General features: G+C 41.5%; 1 protein-coding gene across 1 annotated transcript in view; it reads left to right on the top strand.

Annotated features, from left to right (window-relative positions):
- pdgfd (platelet derived growth factor d) overlaps nt 1-13,648 on the top strand; it is a 42,016-nt gene extending 28,368 nt beyond the window's left edge. The window contains exons 5-7 of the mRNA XM_029517996.1: nt 1,470-1,680; nt 7,878-8,095; nt 10,622-13,648. Coding sequence (XP_029373856.1) covers nt 1,470-1,680; nt 7,878-8,095; nt 10,622-10,756 — 564 coding nt within the window. The 3' untranslated portion in view covers nt 10,757-13,648. The remainder of the gene's footprint in view (nt 1-1,469; nt 1,681-7,877; nt 8,096-10,621) is intronic.
- The last annotated feature ends 268 nt before the right edge of the window (nt 13,649-13,916 follow it).

The raw sequence follows: 13,916 nt of genomic DNA, 5'->3' as shown, positions 1-13,916 counted from the left end.
ATGTTGTCAACAGTTTAACACCACCAGTGCTGTCATTATAACGGTGATGCTGGGATGAAGTATTAAAGCTTGTGACCATTTGCTTCTATACTCAGTTGAGCTGGCATGCCATTTATTTTACATGGTTCACTTTTTATAGCATGGTCAAGTGATCCGTATCATTTTTAATTTATACTTATTAACTCACTATATTTAAGCTCTTGCAATATATGTTAGCAAATCTCACAGGTGTGCTTCTGTTCCCATGTGTGTTCTAATGAATCATGTCCCCTCTATAAGCTTCTGACATTTTCTCATCACTTACCCTTGTACCGCAGTCTGAGTGCTAGTCAGTGCTGATTATGGCACTTAAACTCTCAGGCTTAACAGTCATATATAGTGTAAGAATTTTAATTGGAATTGCCTCCTATCTATATAAATATCCAGCAGCAGGGAGTAGCGAACATCTAAAAATCAACCGGTGTGACAATTGCATCCTTGACACTGACCATTTTCAGTGTATAAAACTTAAGACCAGAAAAAAAACAAAAAAAAAAACATGGTACAAAGTATAAAAATTGTAGACATGTATTTTTGAAGTGATTCTTATTTGTCCTGATTTCTAACCAGTTATGTAAATATACTATCCATTTTCACCTCATGATTTTTTATAAATAGATGCTCATGCTGGCTGTTGATTTGAGGTGAACACTGTACAGTCCTTGCTTCGCATTGAGCAATAAAATTCCCAGATATCAAGTTGATTTCTTGACACACATTAAGTGACGGACTACTCTCATATTCATATGCAGCAATTGCACTGATGCGGAGTGCCTGCAAAGGATTTACAGTAACACTAAATCCACCATTTTAGTTTAATTATGTGTGTGTGTATATGCACAGGCGCACACACATGGCCAGAGTAATATACCAAATATCTAAACAACACTATGGAAGAGGATAGATAAAAACATATATTGTCCATTTTACTGGAAACTGTCTGTCTAAATTGTTGCGTAAGAATCTGAAGGCGAAAGTGTCACAAATAAAATATGTTCTTTGTTCTTTTCGACCTTGAGGTGGTGAGGAGGTCTGAATTGTCCCTTCAATTCCGGAGCGTATTTTCATAAACGTTTTGGAGTTAAACTATGCTGACCTCTGGTACAGCGCACACCGAACATTTGTCAGCGACTTCAGATTTCAGAAAACCATATTTTTCAGGACAGGTGTAGCCATCCTTTGCTTCCACTGAACATACAAGAAAATATTCAGTATATTCACATAGTCCATTACTGGGTATCACCATTGGTTGTTAACTAGAGTACTACAACAATGTTGGAAGAAATGCTATATTCTCAACAGATTTCAAACAAACTTCTGACAATTTGTTACATGTTAGTCCCCTTTCCAAGCATCGGTTTTAGAATAGGTCTAAAGTAATAATGGAATCAATTATTTAGGCTTCACCTCCTGATCTTTACTCTTTACAGGACAGCGGAGGCCAGATGCCTGTCACAGCCACAGAGGTTCCTTTCTCCCTGGAGGATTTGGACCGGACCATAGCTGCCTTTGACACTATAGAGCAACTTCTGAGATCCCTGAACCCAGACACGTGGAGACAAGACTTGGACAGCATCTACACCCAAACTCATATACATTATAGATCAAGGGCTTATCATCTGGCAAGCAGACATAATAAAGGTAAGACATGCGCCACGTTGTCAACACAGCACACAGAAACAGTCACAAATGTACAAAGAGTTGGCGTCCGAGTCGTAAGAATGCACGTAAACCCCTAAGAAAATCTCATGATAAGAGATGCCAGGAGGCCTCTGTGAAGTTTTAATGTTCTAATGTCTGCAGGTTTCCTTCAGTTACTCCAGCTTCCTTCCACAATACAAAAACATGCAGTTTAAGTGAATCTATGGCTCTAAATTGCACATGGCTATGGGTGTGACTAAAAGCATAACTGTGCCCTTCACTCACTCGTTGTCAGCTTGGACCGAGTCCAGCCCCTTCAGGTATGTAAAGGACAAATAGTGGATAATGAATGAGTATTATAAGCACGCAGCCTTCTCATTACATGTTTTTTTGGTACCGTTGATGCTAGAAGATCAGAGCAATGATGATCTCATCCCATTTTATCGTGCTGCAGATGATCCTCAAAGTGTCTGCTGGATTGACAGTATTTTGCTGCAGACTGGTGCAGTCGATGTTGCTGGTTGCTGGTGTGACGGAGGGGGAGGGGGAGGGCATGCAGCCTTGTGCTGACCAAGAGAGACCCAAACAGCTGGAGGCCAATTGTGACATATTGGGCTATACATAAAACCCAATGATACAGCATCGCAGAGCAAAAAGTCTGTCGTCCAGTAATTCGGGGAAAATTATTAGTCAGGATGTTAATAACTATCATGGAGCCACACTTCTGCCTTATGATCAATTATAGCACAGGTGGCAGCCAACGAAATGTGCTAATGAAGTGTTGCATATTCAATTGAAACCACATTATCCAGTCTGAGTCAAGTAAGATAAAGGGCTAATATTATATTCGGTTGTCTTGTGGTTGAAGGTAATTCTATAAACTTTGCCATGTAGAAAAGAAAAGGAAGAAGAAGAGCAGAGGAAATGTCTGTCTCTTTAGTCTCTGCACAGTAAGACGGTTGTGGAAAAAAGTAGTCCCTCCTGGTATCGTGATACAGCAGCAGGGCGTAAGTTGTTGCATCATGAAATGAGTATTTTCCCCTCTCTGAGACAAATAATGAGTCACTGACAGATTAAAGGTGAGGCAGGACCAGCATTTCAAGGCAATTCTTTACTGTCAGCACCAACAACCCGCAGCCACTGAGCCGACAGATTTCATCCCGAGGACGCACAGCTAGAAAGGATGTTCAGAACAGATATGAAAATTTGGCGCACACACTTATTACACACACCTCACTTATAGAGAGAATGTGGTCAAGGATGTGTGTGTGCATTCAAGCTTGCAGCAGACTTTCGATCCAATCTCTCACCTGTGCCTCCTTCTCTCCCTCCTGCTCTGTCTTTCAACCTAAAGGCTCTCCTGTTCCTTAGTAAATATTTGCACCTGACAGCAAATCTATCTCCATTTGTCAGCGTGTGTGTGTGTGTGTGTGTGTGTGTACTCAGCTGGCATGAGGCAGTTCCATAAATGGGGAGTTTGTGGATGCTGCAGCATGACAGCGAGGTGCATAGGTGCTGCAGATATTTGATACACTGTGCCAGTGTAGCTCGCTCTAATTGGAAATTCAACTTGTGCAGCAGAGCAGAAATCTGCCACAGTCAGCAGCTTAGCTTTGTTTTCATTAAGACACACATCAGGGCTCACACCCACCTCTGTTCCCATGGAGGACAGTAAGACTGATCATAATATTAATTGGGACACTTTAACCTCGAGTAGCGCGCGCACATGCGCACACACACACACACACACACACACACACACACACACACACACACATATATATAAGTTTAAAGCAGAAGATTTTGTATATAGTCTTCACACGCACACAATACTTCTTTTTTTATTTTTTTGGTGGCTGTGAGCGTGACATGGATTCTCAGAGTCTTGCTTGCTCGCAGTCTTTGTCTTTTTCACTCCCGCGCTCCCTGACAAGAGTTCCAGACCACTGACTTTCTGAGATTGCTCTTATTCCCCTCAAACAGACGCAGGCGTGGTGCTACAAGTACTGATACAAATTTGAATACAGCTTATACACACCTGCACAGTCAAAGCATAGATTGCAACACACGGCACGTGACTTCATATTCATGCAAAGAATTGTACACAAACACAACCATCTGATTTCCATTTTAGTGTTAAGAAACAGCACTCAGGGCAGTAGAGGGTATCTATGTGTACTTCAGTACTACATCCTCTCAAGCTTGCATGGCCTTCGGAGGTGTAAAAATCTAAATTCTGCCATGAACTATGAAGTTTCCACTTGCTGAAAATCTGGCATTTTGCTCCTTAAATCACAAAAATAAAAAACAGGGGTTTTCTGGAACCTCTGCCTTTTCATAATAAAGGGAGATACAGGAAAGATTTTCATCCTAAAGCTGCCAGTAAAGCTACATGTAATATAGCAGAATGGCTCTTCACATGGTCTGTCAGTGGGAAACCCACACTGCAAAGATTTCCTTTTGTGACCAATTGTTTATTGATTATCAATGCCATTAGATCCCCCCCCCACAAACACACACAATCCCCCTTTGCTTTCCTTCTCTCACACACACACACACACACACACACACACTTGTCATCATTATATTGATGTAACATACAAGCAATTTCTATGAATGGATTAACAGGTTTCTATTGTCTCTATTGTGTTCCTATTTTCTATTGACTGCTTTTTGTTGAGAAGCTGTTGCAGCAAACACAAAAATGCAACCCAACCTCAGCAAGACACTCTGCTGAAAAAGATTATACAGCAGACGAATGTTTTCATCTTACATTGAAAAAGTCTTATACTTCACTGAAGTGAAAAACTCAACTAATGACCTAAGACATGTTCAGTCAAAAAAATGTCTTGTTTATGGAGTATTTGACTCTTTTTAAAAATGTGTTTTCCCATTCACCCAAGCTCTGTCTCCAAATTGCCTCTGCGTTTCCAGGGTAAAAAGTGAAACAGCTAGCCTGGCTGCAGGAATGGCTATTATAGCGAGACAAGAATGGTGTCAATTCTTTAGCCCCTGAAAGAAAAACTGACCCTTGATCTGCCAAAGAAATTCTGTACAGTTGTACACGGCAGTTGCCAATTCTTTGGCAGCAAATTATACTTTAGACCCTGCATGACTACAGACCGTTCGCCTCTGAGGTGTTCTACCATTAAGGGGAATTCATCAGTCATTTTTTCCTGTCATGTTGCTTTTGCTGAAAGGTTATTCAAGCAGCCTTTCCTGAAAGGCTTCCTGGAGGTAGCGAAGTGACAGTCTATAGGCTAGGGCTGACCCTGTAAATTTCAGGAGCCCATTAAGGAGCTGTCACACCTCTTTTTATTAGCGTTATAAATAAAATCTGATCGTGTGCCTCTGATAAGCTAAAATTGTGTCTCTAGGTCTTTATATAATGAACAGATAGGGTTGTATTTAATCAATCTAAAGCACAGGATCTATGCTGTCTGTATCATTTCTGTATTTTAACAGTAGAGAAAACAGTCGCTCCATGCATTTGACATATTTTGTTGTTATTTAAAGAATGTTGCACTGAAACGTTCATCCAGTTGGCCAGTAGAGTTACTCTACCAAGGAAAACTGCCTGCTTTGGTATGGACAGCGTAGTGATTATCACCCTGATGATTTTAATAGCAAACTGCTGTTGATTAGTGATCATCTTTTGCCAGCCTTAATATTCCCCCTCTTAGCTTTCTTTTTTAAAACATGATCCGTCTCTTCTGTCCTTCAAACTAACTGCTGTCACTGTGGATTGTCTTTGGAAATTGAATATGATGTGCAGCTATAGTTTAGATGGCAGAAAGCGACATTATCCAGGGGCCTACACATGCACCAGGGGGGAGATGATTTGCAGAAGGCAGACAGCCCAGCAACCTCACTCTGCTAAAGCAGGTCAGGCAACAGGGACTCAAAGCCAAGCTAGCAAATACAGTGCTGCAGGACCCAATCACACTAAGATGTCTGAGGATATAGAAAGACACCTTGTGTCACCCGGCAAAAGCGCAGAAACCAACCCTCGAGGAGTGCAGAGAGAGGTTTGGGGAAGTCAGTAAGTAAAATTATGCAGCCCCTCAAAGGAGGAAGAAGCGAGAAGGAGATTGAGCAGCTAGTCAGAACCAGGCGCCAGCTCCACCGGAACTGGAGGAAAGCTCAACCAGAAGAATGAGCTGGCCTGAAGGAGCTGTGGGATGAGTTCACACAAAGACCTGCAGAACTGCAGAGAGTCAAGAGGATCAGAAGGAGGAGGAAAAGAAGAGAGAAGGTGGAGACTAGCTTCTTCAGAGATCCCTTCAAGTATGCCCGACAGTTACTGGACAAGAGGAGAAGTGGGAAGCTCGACGTCACAAAGGAGAAACTGGAGCAACACACAGCAGACAGATTACACCCCTTGGCCGCCCTGAGCATGTCCCACGTCCAGCACTCCCTTCCTTATGTTGGGAAAAATGGGAGAGGTCATTTCGAAGGCAAGGTTATCGTCAACCCTTGGGCCTAATGGGCTTCCCTATAAGATGTATAAGAGCTGCCCTGTGCGGTACGTGCAGTAAAAACTCATGAGAGCAGCTTGGAATAGGCAGCAAGCTGTCGAAGTGGGGTGTGCCACCTCCCCCACCATGTTCATGACTGCCTTCAAAGTGTGGCTATCAGCGCACACTGTACCATCAGGTGTTGAGGCTTCTAAACCTGATGAACGGTTGAGCCAGCAGCTACATCCAGAGGTTGCCGGGCCAGCTCCTCTACTTCTGGGGTCCCTCTTCAGCCGCAACATGCTGCACCTCCAATCGAAAGCCATTAGCCTCAGCTTCAAACAAGAGAAGGCGTGTCTTAACCTTGAGTGGATCACGCCATCTCGCCTGGGCAGACATCTGGAGGACACCACAATTCAGGCTCAGCTTCCTCTTAAGAGCTGCTTATGACCCCCTCCGCTTTCTCTGACATCTCACCCAGTGGGTTGGAGCTGGGTTGAGCTCCCCTCTGTGTGGTGACCCTGTGATGCTTCAGCTGGTGCCTAGACCGACTGGTGACCTTGCAGCTGACCTCTTGGCACCAGCTGAGGGATATCAGGCAATAATGCCAAGCAGAAAACATCTCACCTGTAGAACCACCTTACCTGAGAACACATTCTCTCCTGTATATGATGTATAACATCATCATAGAAAATCCATAAAAACACTGGACATAACTGTTATGGTTCTTCACTTTGACACATTACAAATCAGGCTCAGGCTTTCTTTGTACTGGGCAACAATGTGCATGTCATTCAGGGGTCTCTATTCTCAATACCAGTGGGACCGACTGAAATACAAATTCTAATCAAACTCTTGGTTCTGGAGATCCTCGTTTTTTCCCCTATGAACATTTTCTTTAGTACCTTATTTACCAACAGCTTGTCCCATAATCCCCTTTGATGTTCCTGAAATTAGCTTTGAATCATTGAAAGCCAAGCTAGTGAACAAAGGTCTGAAGTGCACAAACAAAGTGATTTTTCTCCAAAGCAATGACATGAAGAAAGACTACAAGTCAATACATCCACACAGTGAATCAATGACCCTTCCTTCCTCCTCTGCTCTTTGTTTTTTCTGCCTGTATCTAAATGTGTCTCTCTGCCACTCATCTCTCCAGATGTTCATGTGTTCAAATGCTGTTACAATTTTGCTCGCAGGTCGTTCCTCCTCAACCACTTCCATTCAGTCAATACCAAGCGTAGTTTTGAATGAGTGAATCACAGCCCCTTTAGCCGTATTTATATCCCTCCTTCTGTTTCATTCTCTCTTTGCTGTCTACAATAGGCCACACATTTCTGTTTATGATGATATGAACCAACAGAAAAAGTCATAACTGTACAGATTGAAATGGCTTTTCGTTCCGCTTATCCTCCTTCATACCATGATTTTTTTGGCCAGTGCTATAAAAAAAAAGTAACTATTTATCTGGTGCAGTTGCTTACTGTGCAGCATAAGTGTAACTCCTCCAACAAAGAAGGGATCTATTAATATATTAACATCAGCACCTGCTGCAGTGGATTAAAGTAAAAAAAGGCGCCATAATAAACAATTGGATTTGAACAGTCAACAACATAAAATACAAGAAAAAATAAATCCAAGAGCAAGCCAAAAAGTGGGACATTGCAAATAACGTCATTCCAGGTGGAATGTAAAAACTCCCTTAAAGAAAACAAAACTGAGTGATTTCTTTCCTGTCTCCAGTTGATTTGAACCGTCTCTATGATGACGTCAAGCGATACAGCTGTACCCCTCGCAACTACTCTGTAAACCTGCGTGAGGAGCTGAAGGCCACCAATGCCGTTTTCTTCCCTCGATGTCTGCTCGTCAAACGTTGCGGAGGCAACTGTGGATGTGGATCAAATAACTGGAACAACGGCTGCACCTGTCAGGCCTCCAAGACGGCGGTCAAACTACACGAGGTATGTCTCTCCACATAGGCACACCTACACTACAGTGATATGTTGCATCAGCGCGTCAGCCCTGAGACATGTAGGTGTTGACTCCACTCATTCTCTGAGGATGGTATATGGCACCAACACATCAGCAGCAAATCCTTTAAGTTCTGAGGTGGGCTATCCATGGATTGGACTTTTTTTTTTTTTTTTCATCCACCAGATTTCGCAGATGCCAAATTGGACTCAAATTTGAGGGATTTTGAGGCTTAGTCAGCTTGTTGAACTTGTATTCTTCAAACCTTCCCTGAATTTATTTTGCAGTGTCGCAGGGTGCACTAGGCTGCTGAAAGAGATCACAACCATCAGGCGACACTCTCCAAGAAGGGGTCTGTAATATGTTTAGGTCAGTCGTACAGGTCAAATCTACATCCACATGAATGGCAGGGCCCGAGGTTTGCCAGCAGAACATTGTCCCCTGCTGGTGCTTGACACCGCACCAGCGGGTCTTCTACCCATAATACATCATTGTGCCACATCTTCTGGAAGTAAGCGACACACTCAGCCATAAATAATATAACATGCATGACATAAAAGAAACAGCCGTTTTTATTTGTGATTAAAAAGATAAAGGACACGAGGTTAGAGTATGATGTGTGATGTAATTCCTAATTACTCCCATTGTGTATGTAAACCATTTCCTTGACAATCATATCATTAGCATTAATGAGACTGATGATCGAACACCGCATTAAGTAAATTGAGTCAGTCATTAAATTGTTTTACATCTTTCACACTAATATCTGCTTATGCAAAGGAAACACGATTAAATAACAAAATGACTTTTAATGTGTCTGGCATCTTTAAGAAGGCGGAAAAAGATGTTCATTTAATATCTCTTTGCATATGTTAGAGTATACTTGAGCCATGCGCAAAGTGCTCCAGAAACAAGAGGCAGATTGAAGCACAAGACTAACATCTGAACTTCGCAGCACATTTTAAGTACAAACTAAAAGCAGGCTAAAAACATGTGAGACGAAGTGAGTGAGGGAGATGCAGTGAAAAATCGTGCAGAGGCAGCTGTTGCATCAACAATGAAGCAGCAATGCACCAGCAGCCTCAAGAGCTCTCTGTTCTTCTCCATTTGTTTCAATGCTGGCCCGGTCGTTCCCTCACCAATCTCTCCATCTCTCTCTCATTGCACTGTCATCATTCTACCACTCTCTCTGGGCTTCATTCATCTTTTCATTCTTTCCAGTTCCCATTTTCAATTTATCCATTTGCAATGCACCATTCTTGTTCTATAAGCCTGTCATTCATTCTTTTCTCTCTTTTCCCTCCATCTCTTTGTGCCTTTGTTCTTGCATAGCTTCATTATTGAAACATGGTCTGTAGGGGCCTCTGCTTTCTCTCTCAATGTTAAAAATTATACAACGGGAACTTAGACAAAAGTGAGATTTGGACTGTAATTGTGCTATGTGCATCCGAGTGTGTGTGACTGTTTTTTGAAAGCACAAAAACAGTGCTTTTGTGTGTACTATACATGCGCATACGGTTGTTTTCCGTTTCACTCCTTGGAGACAGTCATATGCCCTGCTTCCTTTCATAACTTATCTCCTTGTCTGAAGAAATACATCGTTACTCAGGACCATTGTTTCAGGTCTGGGAAGTCCTTATGTAAATCAGGGGCTTTGGAGAACAAGGCTCAGTGCATCACTTTTGGAGGACTTAGTGCTGTGAACCTGTGAACATGGCGGTGATCGACAGAAAAGGCAATAATAGTGAAATCTGAATCCATTCTGCAGCACTTTTAAACACTTGTTGGGAGTCTGAATGAAGCCTTGTCGCCTCTTTTCTCACATTGTTTCTGGTGCTTTAAACATTCAGAAAACTCCTTTTTTTTTTTTACTTTGATATTCGAATAGAATTGAAAAACCACAATGTTAATTTTTCACCAGCATATACTGTTTGTATCATTATGTGCATACAAGTAATCTGTGGGTACCCTGCTTTGCTACATCCTTTCATTAACTTTAATACCTGATGTTTGACTTTTGCTAATGTGTTGGATGTAATTTGGTCTTTCAACGACGACTCCTCGCACTTGGATGTATGTGTACATGCACATGGAGACATTTGAACATGTTTTTCGTGAAAGGGCCGCACTTATCTTGCAAAGGAATAAGAAACATTAAATTAATGCATTTCGAATAACACACAGATTCCTGCGTAGTCCACTCTGATGAGTAACGGGACGCCAAATTGCTTTCTCATGGCTTTCAGAGTTTCCTTCTATAATGCTGGTTTCTTTGAAACCTTGCCTTCGACATCTAATCTTTATTTTGACTTCCTTGAGTTGTCAAATTTTCGTGACGGATCTAAGTGTTTCCTCTTTTCTGTTGAACTCCCCAAGAGTTTAGTCATCAACTACGCACTTTCAAAAGACACAGCATTACATGTGTATTGCCTTCATCTCTTATGACTTTCCAATGTTTTTTAAAGGCTTGTACTTCCATCACTTCATCTTTGCTGTCTTAACTCTGTCTCCTTTAGGTACTGAAATACGCCCCAAAGGTCACTTTGCATCAGCGCCATCGGAGGCCACAGGTGCATTGGATCATAGATGAGATCTTCCTTACACACCATGAAACTTGCGAGTGTGCGTGTCCCTCCCAGCCCCCTCGCTGAGGCATTCAAGATGGGAACATGCTTCTGGAACTGTTGGACAAGTTCTACTTTTATATATTTTGCAAAAGACTTCATGTAGTAACAGCAACAGAGACATGTAGCAAAGAAGAAAGCAACAATTTGACTAGCAAATCGCAGCTCATATCACACACATTTGTATTGATCTCACCTACTTTTCTATGTGCATTCCTCTAACCAAATTTAAACCAAAATATTTCCAGCCAAACATTTTTCTTATTCAGCTTTTCTTCACTTTGCAGTTAACTCGAAATCAACATGACCAAATTTACACTAGTACACCATGAAGTGAAGTTTTCCACTTCAAAGATAGGGAAGCACCAATATTATATTGAACTTACATTTACATTTCAGCATGACAGACTTATATTGCAATACTGTGTGTGTGTGTGTATGTGTGTGTGCGTGTTTTGGGGAAGAGAAGATGGCTCTACAATAAAACTACGAAACATTACAGAAGATATTCTGTGATTGTTCACAAGTTATCTGATCTTAGATAATATCTTAATAACACCGCATTTTGATGAAGAGTGTTTCATGGATGCCAAATCAACAAAATTGAAATAGAACTGAATTAGACCTCTTTGTAAACACTTTCTTTATTCCCTTTTCACATCTTTTCCTGTTATGTTAAGACTGTGTCTAGAGACTTGGAGCTCTTCTCCTGCCAGGAGCACATTGAGATAAGTAAGTGTGAGACAGACGGAGGGAAGGAAAGAGGTTGGAGGAAGTGTAAACCAAAATAACACTTTACGTTGATGTGAAATTAGGCTAACCACGGCCCTCCAGATCTGAGCTGCTCACTAACTCACTCGCACACAAGCACACTTCAGTCTTCCACTCCTGCTTCGACAAGACAAAGACAAAAACTGTAGTCATTTATGCTGAATTCTTCGCTGCTCTATTTTCAGGGAAGGGCTCCTTTGTCTTGCACATTCCTGTCTGAATATATATTCACAATTCTCTTTGTCTGTACCTCAAATCATACGCTACTGTCCTCCTGCTCAGTCTCTGTCAGTGACTTACATTCCTCTCACACACACACACACACACACACACACACGCACACATACACACACACACACACACACACACACACAGACACACACCCCATCACTTACTCTCCAACACATCAAAGGAGATGTCAGATCAGGCCGCCGTGCTCGGCCCATTTTTCTGAACATTCCTGGCATTCCAACCGCTAACCGGAATTCTGCTCAGATGGATAAAACCCCAAAGACAGAGCGGAGGAAAGACACTGCTGAAGAAAGACAGGGGGGGAAGTATTTTTAAGAGATGTGACCGACAGGAAAGGGACAATCAAGTTGCCTATTCATAGATTACCAACACTCCTAGAACTGAGAGAGGAGCCACTTTTCAATATAACACAGAAAAAACTGTAAGTTGTTAAATTTCAATCAGTACAAGCTGCTTTTTTAGTGAGCAGCTTTTTTTCCCCCGTTTTTCTTTATGATCCTGATATATATCACAATCTGAACCGCTGCTACCCAATCTGAAAAATGTATGTGGGATTACAGTCAATACTGAAAATACAACACTGATACTGGAGTGTGTGTGTGTTTGTGTGTGTCTAGTCAGTACGACTCTGACGACTCAGGAACAGATCCTTTTGTCTTTAAGGGCGGAAGGTTACCAACAGTTTGTGAGAGCTGGCTACATCTACAAGGATGTAACTGTGTGTACTTGTGTGTGTGTTTAGTCTATTTGTAGATCGTATTAGACTAGGCACATTCAAACAATCTGCTTTTCATTTTCATACACACAGCCCAGCTGTGAGAGCCAAAAGACAGCATCTTCTGTCATTTCTCCAACATAATCTCTCATAGGTGGGACTCACACAGAGAAGAATGCAGCTGAAAGCACTACTTCTGTACAACAAAGAGGAGCACTACAGAGAAGATTTACAGAGTCAGAGTGAAACGACAGCAACTGTGGCTTTTATGTTGTTTGGCAATTGTGGAATATGAGTCAAATCAAATGTTACTTGCACAGCATAGTTAAAAGGCATAAAGTTGACCAAAATTTGTCACAGTAAAACAAAGTAAAAAGGTACAAGTAGGCAGCAGTGCACAAAACATCATGAAAAAAGTAAACTCTTGAAAGTGAATAAATAGAATTAAATTCAAAATCTCCCTCTCTCTTACACACACACAGTATACTGTTGTATTTTCAATAGCTACCAATCCAGATGGTAATTGAGAACTGTGTAAATTTCCAAGATGCTTTACTGTAAAGTGCATAGTAACTGTTCCAGCAACTATCTGAGGGCCTTTAAGAAATCAGCTGCCAACAGCAGATAGCTAGACGTTTGCACATTTATGGATTACAAATGTTTGTGTGTACATTCCAGTTCTTCACAACAGAACCACATGTATTTCAAATTCTGAAATTTAAAACTGCTTGCTTAATTGCTTGGATGTTTTTGTTCAGTTCACTTCAACTGAGAGCATTATAACCACACATCAGACCGTTAAGAACATTACAGCTTTTCATTTCAACTTCTGCCTCTGACAGTTATACTGGTTGTTCTAATATATTTTCAAATGTGAGAAACGGTGCTGATTTAATCCGCTCATTCATTCATTCCTGTTAGTGCTTATCATTTTAGGGTCGCTGGAAGGCTGGAGCCAGCCCAGATAATTATGGGTGAAGGGGGTGGGGCACCCTTTGACAAGTTGCCAGTCTATGACAAGACTGATTTTAGTTTGTTTTGTTTGTTTGTTTGTTTTTTGTCAACCTGCCTTTGCTGTGTTCAGAAAAACGTGCTTTCCTTACATTATTTATTGTGTCTTTCTCTGTTGTTTTATTAAAAATATCAGCTGGTTGGTTTTGATAAATAAAGTATTGCCTGCATCACTGCCTCCATTTGAATTTGTTCTTGATGTTTGACGTACGTGGCTCTCATTTGATAGAGTGCAAGAGTTTTGTTTGATCACCTGTGAAGTGTTACAGGAAAAGAGAAAAGAGAAGTGAAGAAAGAAGAAAAGACAAGCATATAGAGACAAAGGAAAGGAAGGAAGGGTTTGAATGAAGCCTGCTGAGACTGAGGTTGTTCTTCCTGCTTTGCTGTTAGATCCATTTTTTCCACAACAAACAGCAGACACAGTCCACCATTCAAGCC

Source organism: Echeneis naucrates, chromosome 13 (assembly GCF_900963305.1).
Source record: "Echeneis naucrates chromosome 13, fEcheNa1.1, whole genome shotgun sequence".
NCBI lineage: Eukaryota > Metazoa > Chordata > Actinopteri > Carangiformes > Echeneidae > Echeneis > Echeneis naucrates.
This window is presented reverse-complemented; position numbering and strand designations above follow the sequence as displayed.